Here is a 14,197-nt window from a genome sequence, read left to right on the forward strand (position 1 = left end):
GATAATGTATCGAATTGAATCTCTAATCGACTCAATTTGAACATAGAATTGAACTTCAATTCCAAACATCGTATTAGCTTAAAGTCTTATCGTCAGAGAGTTTCACTCAATCGTAATTGAATAATTTCCATGACAATATAATTGAACTGATTCTATCTCTTTTTCTGTTCTTCTTCTAGGCTGTTAGTACTATTGAATCTAAGATGCCCTTCAGCAGAGACGATCGAGTTGGATATTTGACCTTCTGTCCAACCAATCTTGGTACCACAATCAGAGCCAGTGTTCACATCGCTTTACCCAAACTTGCCGCTGATAAGAAAAAGCTTGACGAAGTCGCTGCTAAATACAGTTTACAAGTTCGAGGTACTCGAGGTGAACACACCGAATCTGAAGGTGGTGTTTACGATATCTCCAACAAGAGACGATTAGGACTTACCGAGTACCAGGCCGTCAAGGAAATGCAAGATGGTATTCTTGAGTTGATCAAGATTGAGGAATCAATGTAATCCAGTTATTAATCAACAATTAACACCACCGAAAACCACCACCACCACCACAACAACAACAACAACAAACACCAACATCATCCACTAGATAATTGTAATTAATTGTCTCAATGGATTGATATTAATATTATAACATCTACTTCCGCTTATTTCGTTCAAGGCAAATCTAAACCTGAAAAAAAAGTTAATTATGTGCAGTTATGTTTAGATGATTACAATTAACTAGTCAGTATATTTATTGGAAATTAATAGCCAATGATACAAAGATGATCACAGCTCATGACATTTTCTCTCTCACTCTAATTACTCTTCTCTCTCTCTAATTGTAATTACTCAAATTATATAATTAAGAGAAAATGGGAGTTATTAATTGCCTTCTTAATCATCAAGCTAATTATTTTGCTTCTTAAATCACTTTCTCAATAACAATACATCAACCATAATAATAATCACACAGAATCGTCTAAATCACTACAACAACAACAACAACAATCTAATCAACTCAGTGGTTTCAACAATTAAAAAGCTTCAAAATGATTTCACTCTTACCTTGATTTCTGGTTAAATTATCAACTAATTGTTTGTCAGCTCATTTGTTAATTGTCCACAATCAAAGGGATAAAATCAATCATCATGTATACATAATTTACCAAAGATTATTGTTCCTTGTTAATCACCATAATTGTTAGAAAACAAAATTTTCGTTCTTAATTGTTGATGTTATTTAATTTGTTTGTTTTTCCTTCTTTACTTTTTCGTTGACTTTAAATTAACAATTAACTATTATTTTAAGACCACTTTGGATGTTGCCTGTTGATTATGAGAAACAAAATAAATTCAATTCAATACAATTAAATTAAATCAACCAAATCAAATAAAATAAAATCTTACCTTTAATTTTGTTTTCATTTGACAATTTCAGTTAATCACTAGACTTAAATTTTAATGATGAGATTAAAGTAAAAAAAAAGATGAAAGTAATTCATCAAGTATCGATTTAAATTTGATTAATCACATCGATACCTGAAGAAATACTCTACTTTTAATCACTAGAATGAAACAATTAACTAATCAGGGAAGAAAGTTCACCAACAACAACACAATCTCACTCGAAAAATCGAGTTAATTGGTTAATTAAAAAGACACTCGATTAAATCGGGTGAGATTAGTAGTTAATGATGAGGAATTGATTAGCCTGATTGTTGATCACAAATCACATTGAAAATCACTGAACACTTTTAATTGTAAAAAAACTAGAGAACCAGTTTAACTTTAATCAATTTTAACTGATCAACATGAGAATTGAAAGTGAAGTTAATTGTTGTTTCCATCAACAGTTAAATTGTGTCTTCGGATGTCTATGTAATTATAACCATCGCCATCTAACGATTGGTTGATTAGTTTAATAATTAACTGTTGTTAATTAGTTTCACACGATTGTTAAACAACAATTAACTTGGTAATGATTTTGTATTGTGTTTCAATTAAGAAAAATAAACTTTTTCTCTCAGGAAAGTTTTCATCGCCTCTTTCCAATTACAATTAACCAATTAATAGTTAATTGTTAACAACCATAACAATTTAAATCCGAGATGATCTTTTTGTTTTTCCAATACTAATTGTTGATTGTACATTTAAATTAAATTAGATTAACAAATCGATTAAATTGTTTCAACATTAAGCCAACTAAAAGTAAAACTTTGTTTTCAACCAAAATCAAATGAAACAAAATCATCAACGGAACAATTTAAATTGTTACAATGTAATCTGATAGATTTAGTTATACATAAATTAAATGAACCAATTATTGAATTAAAATGATTTATGGTTAATTATTTTCATCTCTTTCCTATTGGTAACTTTTTTTTTTTAAATTGTCGTAATAATTAAATACTCTCACAAATCAGTTGAATGACAATTATTTTATTTACATGATTTATTTTCAATTGAAACAATTGATTGACAATAAGTAAAGTGTTACAATTAAGGGAATTGTTGATAAGCAGTTAATTGTTTACGATTGAAGTAAAAATAAATATACACTTTTCATATGTGTGTTTGTGTGTGAGTTTGAGTTTGAGTTTTGAACAGTTAATTGTTAAAGGAAATTAAAGATTAACTTGATAATAATAATCAAATAGTTAATTGATTTTCACTTGTTATCATAACAATTAAATTTTTCTCATGAAGTTGATTGAGATGGTAAAATGTATTCTAATATCGGATGATATGAGAAATTAACTTTTCCATCGGAAACTGAATTAGCTAATGTTTTATCCGAATTGGTATTAGTATCATTACTTTTATTGTTGATTGTAGTAATTAAATGATTGTTGTTTGTTGAATCATTTTTATCATTTGATTTAATTGTTTCCTGAGGATGAGTAACATGGGAATTTGATTCACCGGTGACTGCGACTTTGGGTGTACTTGTTAATACCACTGAATCGTAAGTGCTAATTGTCTCATTTAATTTAGTTGATTGTTGATTAGAATCATGGTCATTATCGTTATCATGTTGATTAGAATCGAAATTATTTTGATTGTTATTAGAATTTGAATTGGAATTGGAATCTGAAGCTCGATTAACGTTCATTTTGTTTCTTTCTTGTTCCGTTGAAAATAATCGGGAGGTTTTCGTTCCGATTTAAGTGCATCCGCTGACGATTTACTGGCCGAAGCATAAGCGGTCAAAGTGTGAAGGTCAGTATTTGTCGGGTTTATCGGTTGTTTGTACACAGGGAATTGTATATTACTTGTGGTGGAACCATGGTGATGGTGCCGTTGGAGTTGTGGGGATAAAGGATGAGATGAAACTGGAACATGAATAACTTGGACCAATGGTGTACCTCCGTTGGACATTTCGCTGCCAGGAATTGAGGATGATGAAGATGACGAAGAAGATGATAAAGGTGATGATGAGCCTCGAGTAAATGTTCCACTTGGATGTGAGCTACTTAATCGTCCACCCAAATTATCTGAATGCTCTTGGAATGATAAAGGTTCCTCAGCATAAATCATTCCAGGTAAAAGATATTCATTGTTTGATAAATCATTTGGATTATTTGATGAAGGTGATTTACCAGTAATTGAAGAGAAACCAGTGGTTGGATTAAATGATCCAGTTAATCCTTGAATATTTTGAATTGCATCTGATTGAGATGTTAATTGTTGCAAGACACTCTCAGGTGATATTGATCCAGTTAAAGAAGGATAGTTTTTCAGACTTGATAACACGGAAAGTTGAGCCTTTAATAGGTCACTATTTACAGCGTTAATGTTATCCAATACCGAGAAAGGATTACCTGACATTGTTGTCGGTCCTTGATTACCTGGACCAGAGCCAAGAATTGACCAAAGTGCGTTACTCAACTGTATCGGTGTTGGACTTTTACCTATTGAAACGTGTCCATTGTTATTGGAACCTACTGTTCCGCCGTTGGCACCATTTAAATTTGATCCGCTCGATGATCCTGACCCGGTTCCAGGTGATTCATTTAATCCTAATAAGTCGGACATTGGTGATGGTCCAGTTGGACCTCCGGTTCGTCTAATGTGACATGAACATGCTGTCGGTATACGGAAGGTGTCGATGTAAAATCCTTTACCTTTTTCGAACACCATTAGTCGATGGAAAGAGTGAACTTGAGCACAACGGGAAGCGATTCCAATGTTGGTCACATAATTACAACGTTGATTGGGTCGAAGACACTTTTCCATACGAACCGTTTGAGTGAATTCAGCGGCGTTTACAATCACCTTCCAATCGCCTTTCATGTTACGAGCAAGTTTAGGTTTTCCATAGAGAACTTCAGAAGGACAAACATAACCACTACTCGCAGTATCTTTAGATGAACTTCCACCGCCGTTATTATTAGAAGCACCATTTGTGCCCGAAGATCCGTCGTTTCCTCCTGATGATCTGATTCCCTGTCTTCCACCGGATTTTATAAATGAATCTGAATTTGCTGCTGAATACATTGGATCGACAACTCTTTCATCACCCAACACATCATTTCTATCTCCTGGTGAATCATTGTCTTCATCAGAATCATCGCTCGAATCGTCGATATCATAGCTATACGATTCCTCGACATCTCTTGGAATCCCGTCAACCAATGATGGATTACCTTTCACCTCTGAATACATCAATTCAAAAATGTCTCTTCTTTTATAAATTTCATCGACAATCGCTTGTTCTGGATACTCGAAATCGTCAACACAAATATGAGCAGTGAATTTGTCACAACGAGGTGACATTTCATTCTTATGACGATCCGAATCGTAGTTGTTATTATTATTATTACCAATTCTATCAGTACCATCATGAGAATCACTTGTTTCACCGTAACTGTGTTTCTGATTATCACCTTGATTTCCATTATTTCCATTGCCACTATTTGAGCCTCCATTTGATGGTCGATTTTGATTTGGTCTGTATCTTGTACCATGTCGATTACCATCAGGTTTGGCCTGGATTGGAGGTCGTTTGAATTGCCTTTTAACAGCATTATTGAAATCGACCTCATCGTGATCTGAACCCGCTGTTTCAAAAATTGTCTGTGGTGATAAAGGTGATGGAGGATGAGGGGAATGCGGATGATGGGACGATGAAAATGAGGGGGAAGAGGAGCTGGTGAACCGTTATAATGTGACGGGGGAATATCATCAGTCGTTCCTCCCTTTTCAATGAAATCGAGCCAATATTTGATACCAGAATTTTCCATGATATCAGGAGGAAGTAAAACTGAATTCTCAGGATTATAAGGACCTGGAAAACCTTCTGGTTGAGGTAATAGACCAGGAAGAATCATTTGATCTGACGATGAACCAGGTCGACCAATCGATGCCAATGAAGGTCCATGAAGTGATGCCAATGAAATCGGAGCGGTTTCATAATGAATAGGAATTGTACCTCGACCAGGGCCAACGGTATGGTCTCTTCTGTGTGGATGTTTAGGTCGCTTTAATCGACGAGTAAGACCACCAAACCAGGAAGCAATGGTTCGTGATTCAGTCTCGTTATCGTTTAAATTGTGATCTGAAGATTCGTAAAATGAATTATTTATCACGGAGGGTAAAGGATGCGTCGGATATGAGGGTAAATATTTTAATCCATGGGTATTACGATCAGCTGGAAGTGAATTTATCTTGCGATTTGCAAGGTAAGACATAAGCAGTAAAGTTAACGGTTGAAGTAAAGAAGTGCCCGACTTATTATCTTGTTGATTGATTGGATGAGCGATCGTTAAATTGTTGACTGATGAAGATGTGCTCATATCAAGTTCACTTCGTCCTTTGGTTGGTTTTGGTGGTTTATGAGTAGTCGAAGGTTGAACAACAAGATTAGCCTGTGTTGACGATAAAGGTAACGAACTCGGAGTTGTGGTTGTAGTTGAGGATGAAATTAACACCCTTGGTGCTGGTGTTGTTGTGGTCGACGTTGTAGTCGTAGTTGTGGTTGTAGTTGATGTTGAACTTGTGGTTGGCCCTTTAACAATAATGGGTCGTGATTTCAATGGTAAAACTGAGACATTAACCTTTAGGTGAGTTTTAAATGGATTAAATTGATTATCAAAATCAGTGGTCATCACAGTTGACCGGTGTAAAAAGGGTTGTCTAGTTGTGGTAGTTGTTGTTGGTAACCTTTTAGATTGAAATTGATCATTGTGATATAATTGATGATGAGCAGATGAGATCACAATTGGATGATCATCTTCATCACTAAAATTTTTAATTCGATGATGATATTTATTTCTAGGTGAACTAATTACATTATTAACGTTAATCAATACACTGATCACAATAAAATTACACAGGTGAACGTTTAATTGTAACATTGTGTCAACAAGGGATAAACAGGCGAAAACCAGAACAATCGTAATTCAGGAATTAAATTAATCACCATGAATGGAAAATTTAAATTTCTTGTAAAGAAGCAAAAAAATTCACATAATATGTAAAAGGAAGAAGCAAAAAACTAACCTCAAGAAAAGTAAATCAAACAATCTTCATCAACTACCTGTTCTTGAATCATCTTCATCTTTCTCCCATTCAACTTACATGCTCACTCACCTTTCTCTCTCCCTCTCTCAGCCCTTAGAAGAAGAAGATGATGATGATGATGATGATAAAGAAAAGATAAGTCTGAAGATGACACGGTTGGAATGAGGATGAAAAAGGCGCAATTGAATATGAACAATATGAACACGAGTCGATCAGAATTCATATTGTCACCAATATTGAATATTTTTTATCAATCGAGTTTTTTTTTCTCTTCATCTTCTCATTTTGCTTTTTAACAATCAACAAATTGACTTTTGATAAACAATTAGAGGGAAAAACGGATAATGATGATGATGATGAAGATAACGAGCTGTTTAATTTGATTAAGGCCTAAACACGTTACAGTTAAGTGAATAATAAACTTGTAACTATTACAAATATGAAATTAAATTTTCACCTTGAAATTGATATTAGTATATGATAATTGTCAGTTCTTCAAGACTAATGATGTGCAAAAAGTAAAGTAAAAACGATGAGGATGAGGAAAGAAAAAATGTTCTCTCAAGATTATAAACAATAATGATGATAATCTTAATGATGATGATGATGATGATAATGGTACGAGTTCTATTATATTATCAAATAATAACTTAGAAGGAAAGTTTCATGGATGAGAGATGGAAGAAGATAGAGTAGAGATGAACAGGGGATGAATTGGGTGTAATTTTGTGGAAATTGAAAAAAAAAGAGTTGATGATAATGATGATCAGTTGATGACGAAATTAAATTTCAAGTTTATTCTGAGAGTGTAACAGTTACATTACAATTCCGGTGTCGATGTGTTTGGATGAGCACGAGAAACAACATTAACCACCATCAACTGATCATCAGCACCTTTACACCTTCCATGTCGGGAGGAAGACAAAACGGATGAGGATGATAAATAAGATGAAAGAAATTAGGTTTCATCCATTGATTTTCATCTTAATTGTTACCTTTAAAATCCTTTGATTGTGAAACATGAAAGGAAAGTCAATTATCATTATTATGGTTCTGAGACCATTTTGATAGGGATGATGAGGATAACATTGATTACGAGATGATTAACAAAATAGACTGAAAATTAAGGTCAATTAACGTTGAGAATTTGACTAATTTGATGCTAATTAAACTCGATTAATCCTGTTACATAATCGGAATTGGTCGTTGTTATTTTTGATTAATCAATCAACTAACTGGTTAATTGTTTACTTCATCTCTTTTTAAACATTCATCTAATTGTTGAGGTTACCATTTAGATTTTGAATTATCTTTATTGGTAAACTAATTGTATTTGATTATGAAAATCGTGATTTGAAATTTTAATCATGTTAACAAGTAAATGATTGTTGAGAATTACAATTAAACTTAACAATGATTAACTATGTTCACATGATGGGTAACCAAATCAAATTTACTGTAATAATCATTTTTTTAAGATTGACAATCAATTGTGTTGACAATGAGTGACAATTAACAAGAGAAATGGTTAATTTGATTCATTGTTAATTCTGTAATTGTAACAATACACAAATAATTGGTTGAAAAAAGGCAATTGACCTTAAGGGGCTTTGACTGGTTGACCATTGGGAAAAAAGATTGATTTTATTTCCGATAATTTAACTAACTATTTAGTTAAATTGTTTGGGATGGAAAATTTTTCCACATCAATGTAAGGTAAACTAAATGGTTCCATAATTAAACTTTGAACTGAGAAAAGTTAACTAACTAGTTATTCAAGAATTGATTGTGATCAGTTAAAGTAATTGCAATTAAGGGTTAAAAATCTTTGGGACATTTGTATAGTTGATTTAATAGGAAGAATCTGTAAACTTGATTAACTTTAGACTAAACAAATTTAAGATCAGAATTGATTAGTTAATCTGATCATTTGTTGATTGGTTAAAGTTTTTTTTTGTTGTTCGTTAACAAGTTAATATTGTTGCTTCAATGATTCCAATAGTTAGTTAATCAATCAGAAATTAAGGTAACAAGAAACAATCAAGACAATTGGGAGAGAGAGATTTTTTTTTATAATCATTAAGAGAAATGATTAAGCTAAATGATTATCGTTGATTGGAAATTGAAAACAATCAGTGAAAGGTTGAAGATTAACAGAATGATCGTAATTGCGATTAGTAATCATCATTTCACCGGTAACGTTAATGTGAAGCAATTAAGTTTATCGTTAATTTGATTCCTTGAAATCCAGTTAACCATTTATATACAGTCAACAATTAACATTGTATTCAACTGATTAGAAAAATTAATTCATTTGTAATTTGGTAACAATCAAGTTAAAGATGATACATTTCGTGAGGAAAGTAAAGATTGTTGATCAATTATTAGAATCATTGATTTTTAACAATTACTGAAATTAATAACCCGATTAATTTAATTTCATTGTTATCGATAAGTTTTTTCACAAGCAATTAACTTGTTAGACAATTTTGATCATGTTAAAACAATTAAAATGTATCATTTTCATTTTTTGATTGACCTCAATATCCATTGTCATAATTATTAATAAATTGTTTGTTATTTTTACTGATTGTTGTTGTTGTTGTTTCAAAGTTAATTTGATTGAATATAAGTGCAAATAACTTTTTCAACAATTAAGTAAATTGCCCAAGCTCCAGGATCGGGTCCTTGATATGGTTGTATTGGTGTGTACGAAGCTCGGCCAATCTTAGCGACCATCGAGGCCGTAGATTCAGCTGATAATTTAACTTCGTCAATTATAGCGGTCAAAACACTCGCCGTGGGCTCAGTTGAGGCCAGGAAATTTTCTAGCGCTTTAATCAAAGCGGTCAACGGGTCAACCAAGGTTCGATCTCCTGGCTCTGCGTAACTGTACAGGGTCATTTTGCTACACGATCTTTTGATGATTGGTAACCAGCTTTGCATGGATAATCCTAGAACTGGATTAACCGACCTCATAGATTCAACAACATTCGAGGCTTCGTTGAAAAATAAACTGAAAAGTGCTCCACTCGTTCCGCCCATACAGCTCTCGATAATGTGGGCTAATTGAAGGAAAGAAGCTACAAATTTTCCCGATTCTATGGTTGATAAAATTTTTCGAGCTCCAACAGCTAAAGTTGATCCACAATCCGAATCACCTGATTCTGAATCAAGTCTATTAAGATCACTTTCGTTATCGATTAAAACTTTACAAGCCGCGGAAACACATTTGATGAATATTGTTTCGTCCTCAGTTAATCTATCGGCTACACTTTCGTAACAACTAAGTGAACTTTCATATCTTCATGATCTTCGATGATCAGTCTACTTGGGTCATTTAATTGTCGAGATAAAGAAGATCCTTGGGTTATGATAGCACTGTAACATGGTGCATCCAGATGAGCCAAGATTTCATCATTTACGACCATCATACTAATACAGATACCGACCATATCGAAAGATGTTACATATCGACCTGAATAAGTACGTTCAATGGTAAATCCTTGCGAAGTCAACTGAGAGACAGTCTCTCTGATAATAATATTCATTTCCATAGTTGTTAATCCACCATTGTCATTGAATAAAAGGACAATTCGAGTTGATCGATCAGGTAAAAAGTATTCACTTAGACCAGCATCTTCGCTGGTCAACCGTCCAATTAACAAAGCAACGGCTTCATTAGCTGGAATATATGATACACGATCAGAACCTCTTTCTCCGTGAATTCCTAGACCAACTTCGAGTTGCCCTGAAGGCATAACAAAAGACGGACCAACTCCAGGAACATTACAAGGACCAAGAGAAATCGAGATGGAAGCGATTCGATCTGAAATAGACTGTAGATATGTTTTGATGGACCTAAGATCTGATTTCGATTCAGCTAAGGCACCAGCGATTTTATGGATAAAAAATACACCCGCTAATCCTCTTGATCCTCCAGCCTTTCCGCCCGCCGATCTGAAAACACAATCATCACCAAACACGAAAATGTCCACTTTAAACCCAAGCGCAATAGCTTTTTCCTTTGCTAATCCAAAGTGAATTCTATCACCAGTGTAATTAGGAACGATTAACAAGGTTTCACTGTTTTGACCAATAGGATTGACGATTTTAATTGTTCTCAGAACCTCATCAGTAGTGGGCGAAGCAAATATATTACCGGAAACGGAAGCAGTTAACAAACCTCGACCAACGAAACCAGCATGTGATGGCTCATGTCCCGAACCACCACCAGAAATTAAGGCAACTTTACGTTTCGACAGAACTGATTCTCCGAAATCTTTTCTCAACACAATGTTGGACGTTTTGTGGATAATCAGGTGACTATTAACGGTGACAAGACCTTCAAGGTTATCACGAACAGCACTTGGAATATCATTTACGAAATACAATCGAGAAGACATGATTAACTCTAACGATCAGTTAATTCATCAGAAAAGAAAAATCCAGTTTAATCAACACAGAGAGAGAGAGATTGAAAGTACTTAAGATAAGAACTTGTATCAAGTAAAGAAAAGATGGCGCTAGAATAACAATGAAAGAGAAATTTCGTCGTTCGATCGTCCTACTTAATTTTGGGCGAAATTTTCTCAATCTTAATCTCAATTGAAACCTTTTCTCTCTCAGTCTTACTCGAAGCTTAGAAAGAAAAATCTTTCAAACTGGTTTATCGTCTTTCGCCTCTGTGTAAGGAAAAATAGTTAATATTCAGGACTGAAGATGATTACAATTAGTTTGATAATTAACCTTGAACTTGATTCTTTTTGTTGTCAAGTTACAATTGGTAAATACTCTTAACTTTCAGATAACTTTCACAATTAAACATGTTAACAATTACTATTACATAAGATATTGATTGTTTTTGATGAGAGGGGAATATTGAAAATGACTAGATTAATTGTCGAGGCAAATTTGATGTATTACAATTGAGCAATTAAAATTAAAACGTTTATCCTAAATAATGTTGTCATTTACAGATTTGTTTTGTTTTTTCACAATGATAATAATGATGATTAAATTACTTGTATAATCAGAATCACATTTGGATACCAGATGATCGGGTTAACCAAGATTGTTAATTGTTTTTGCCACAAATATTTACTCTTATTTAATCTAATTGCAGAACGATAACAGTTATATCATCTCTAAAATTACGGACAAGGTGAGATGGTAAAGTCAAGAAAGTAGATAATCTTTTATGTTGTGATTTAAAATCAGTTGGATTATCATCTTGGATCAGATTGGATAAAGGTGGAGGTGTTCCTAAGGCAACTCGGATTAAGTGTGTAGATCTGTTATCATCAATGAACTTATTGTAATCGATTGTTGAATCACCATGAACAGGAATCTTTGATTCAATTGAATTATCTGTAACCTTATTGGAAACTTGTTTACTGGGACAACTTTGATTAGAGTTCTTTGGCACTGGGATATTTTCACTTGATGAGACATTTGAATTTAATATAAATTGATGTCGGAATAATTGTTTAATCAAACAACGACTAGTTCCATACTGTTCCCAGAGACCATCGGTTGCAATTACAATGAATCTACTTCCAATGGTTGTTTCTGATTTTTGAGATAATGAGATCTTGGAGACTTCAGGTTGAGCTGTAAGGTAAGGAGGGGTCAGGTAATTTGGAGGTATAATATGAGGACCAAAAGCTTGAGTTAGGCCAACTTTTTTGATTTTTTCGATCTCCCATTTGTAACAGAAATCACCGAAAGCTCGGAAAGGCATAAGATGGGATAAAAGTCTATCATTTTTGATAATTGTTTTCTTTTCTTTAGCTGGATGGGCAGAAAGTAATCTCTTGGTTTCGGAGGCATTATCACTGTTATGCTCATTGGTTAAATCAACTGATTTAGTTACATGATTAGATGGACCATCTTCACGGAATCCCAAGACTGCTTTACAATCACCTGAATAATAATATAAATAAATTGGATTGTTAATCATTTGATAATAGTGTTGAAATTATAGATGAGAGAGAGAGAGATTTATATTTAAGATTAGATTAGATTTACCTGTAGACGCAATATAACAATCATCATCATGGATCATGATCAAAGAGACGCAACAACCACTAACGGCAAGCGAAAGATAATAATGGATGAGAACATTTGAAACAGGATTTGATAAACCATGTTCGATTTCATCTGAAATATCTTGATCACATTGTAAGAAAGCATCAGATATTTTCTCTTCAATTGTTTCATATGAAGTTTCAGTAAGTTTATGAGCAAATCTTTCCAGGTAAAATTTGGTTCTTTCTGATGAGACAGACTTGATTCGTTCACAGGCAATAGGTCCATACGATAAACTTAAACTTTGAGATATATTTGGAGCTATTTGTAAATCTTCAACAATTTTATCCAATTTTTTCATCAGAAACAATATTAACTGGATCCGTGCATAAAGATAAAGCGATATAACTAAATAAACGTTTTGTAACAACATCGGCACATAATCTACCACCATGGCCATCGAAAACGGCGAAAATCATGGCTTCTTTTGAAGAATTTGAATTTAAAGATGTATTGATATCGGTTAAATTTAATTTAGATACTCGAAGACGATCTTCAATCGGTTGATTAGAAGAAAGTTGATTACATTCGATTGTCTTTATTCGACCGTTTCCAGAAAATTTCACTTCATTCATAGTGAGAATACTTGTGACCTAAGAAAGAAAATATTATTTTATAAAAAAGAAATGATATTCGAATGTCGAAAATATCGAGTAAAGAGTCGAGGAGAAAAACACTAACCTGTTCTGGTGTCAGTTCGGGCGGTGGTTCATCGGATTCTCCACCGATTGCTGAGAAATAAGATTCTTGTTTAGAAGAAAAATCTCTTTTCTGATTGAATTTGGTGAATCCGAAATTGGGTAAGAATAAAAGGTTGATGTTCCCTCCACTCCATGTACGAAAATTTCTCGTATTAATGGACGGTGATGATGAGGTTGAAATCCTTCGAGGTTTAAATAATCTAAGTAGCATTGAGACTCTCATGATGATTGAATAAACAAGAACACCAGATTACAAGAATCACTAGTAAAAGGAAAAGGAGTAAGAAGAAAAAAATAGAAAAGGTTATAAAAAAATCAGCTGATCATTGTTTAAGTAAGTGAACAATGTAAAGCTAAATAAATCTAGTTGATTATTGTTGACAATTAACAGGATACTGGAAAAGAGTAAAACATTTGACTAGATTTGTTGTGATTACGAGAAACAAATTCAATAATAGAAATGGAAAACTAAATTGTAATTACAAATTTTAAATGTGATCAAGATGAAAAACTCAGGTTGCTAATCAACTTGTTCCTTTGATTCCTGGCGCAAGTTTGAAAAGGTTTCAGATAATCCAAAGAAACCATCACTTTCCACAGAGAAATAATAATCTGTCTATTTAGAACAATTAAATTTAGATGAAACAAGAAGAGTAATGACAATAAACAGAAGAAGAAGAAGATTAATTTAATTAGAAAAAAAGAAGAAGTAAAATAGAAAAGAGAGAAAAAGAAAATTGTACTTACAGCTGGAAAAGAATAGAATTTAATTCAAGCCTTGAATTCCAAGGTTACCTTGAGAATGGGTCATAAGGTTGTGATGGAAATTGAATTAATTTTTTTTCACAATCAATTCGTCGATAGTTTTTAAAGAGTAACAGTTAATTGTATTTA

The 14,197-nt window shown here is 33.2% G+C and overlaps 4 protein-coding genes across 4 annotated transcripts; 1 reads left to right on the forward strand and 3 right to left on the reverse strand.

Annotated features, from left to right (window-relative positions):
• The first annotated feature begins 177 nt into the window (after positions 1-177).
• On the forward strand, positions 178-1,403 carry LOC128390517 (arginine kinase-like). The gene has a single exon (XM_053350251.1). The coding sequence runs from the start codon at positions 204-206 to the stop codon at positions 504-506; it is 303 nt and encodes a 100-aa protein (XP_053206226.1). The 5' UTR covers positions 178-203; the 3' UTR covers positions 507-1,403.
• A 1,010-nt stretch (positions 1,404-2,413) lies between these two features.
• On the reverse strand, positions 2,414-6,975 carry LOC128390522 (probable cyclin-dependent serine/threonine-protein kinase DDB_G0292550). Its single transcript, XM_053350259.1, is given in 3 exon segments — positions 2,414-3,125; positions 3,128-5,102; positions 5,105-6,975. Coding segments are annotated over 3 exon segments (3,654 nt in total). The 5' UTR covers positions 6,347-6,975; the 3' UTR covers positions 2,414-2,688.
• Positions 6,976-8,788: 1,813 nt separating this feature from the next.
• On the reverse strand, positions 8,789-10,998 carry LOC128390523 (triokinase/FMN cyclase-like). Its single transcript, XM_053350260.1, is given in 2 exon segments — positions 8,789-9,814; positions 9,817-10,998. Coding segments are annotated over 2 exon segments (1,791 nt in total). The 5' UTR covers positions 10,919-10,998; the 3' UTR covers positions 8,789-9,125.
• A 450-nt stretch (positions 10,999-11,448) lies between these two features.
• LOC128390524 (pyruvate dehydrogenase [acetyl-transferring]-phosphatase 1, mitochondrial-like) lies at positions 11,449-14,194 on the reverse strand. The gene is given in 6 exon segments (XM_053350261.1): positions 11,449-12,437; positions 12,543-12,901; positions 12,903-13,195; positions 13,284-13,565; positions 13,787-13,919; positions 14,051-14,194. Coding segments are annotated over 4 exon segments (1,710 nt in total). The 5' UTR covers positions 13,527-13,565; positions 13,787-13,919; positions 14,051-14,194; the 3' UTR covers positions 11,449-11,622.
• Between the last annotated feature and the right edge of the window lie 3 nt (positions 14,195-14,197).

This window comes from Panonychus citri, unplaced genomic scaffold (genome assembly GCF_014898815.1).
Source record: "Panonychus citri isolate SS breed McGregor unplaced genomic scaffold, ASM1489881v1 Contig00122, whole genome shotgun sequence".
NCBI lineage: Eukaryota > Metazoa > Arthropoda > Arachnida > Trombidiformes > Tetranychidae > Panonychus > Panonychus citri.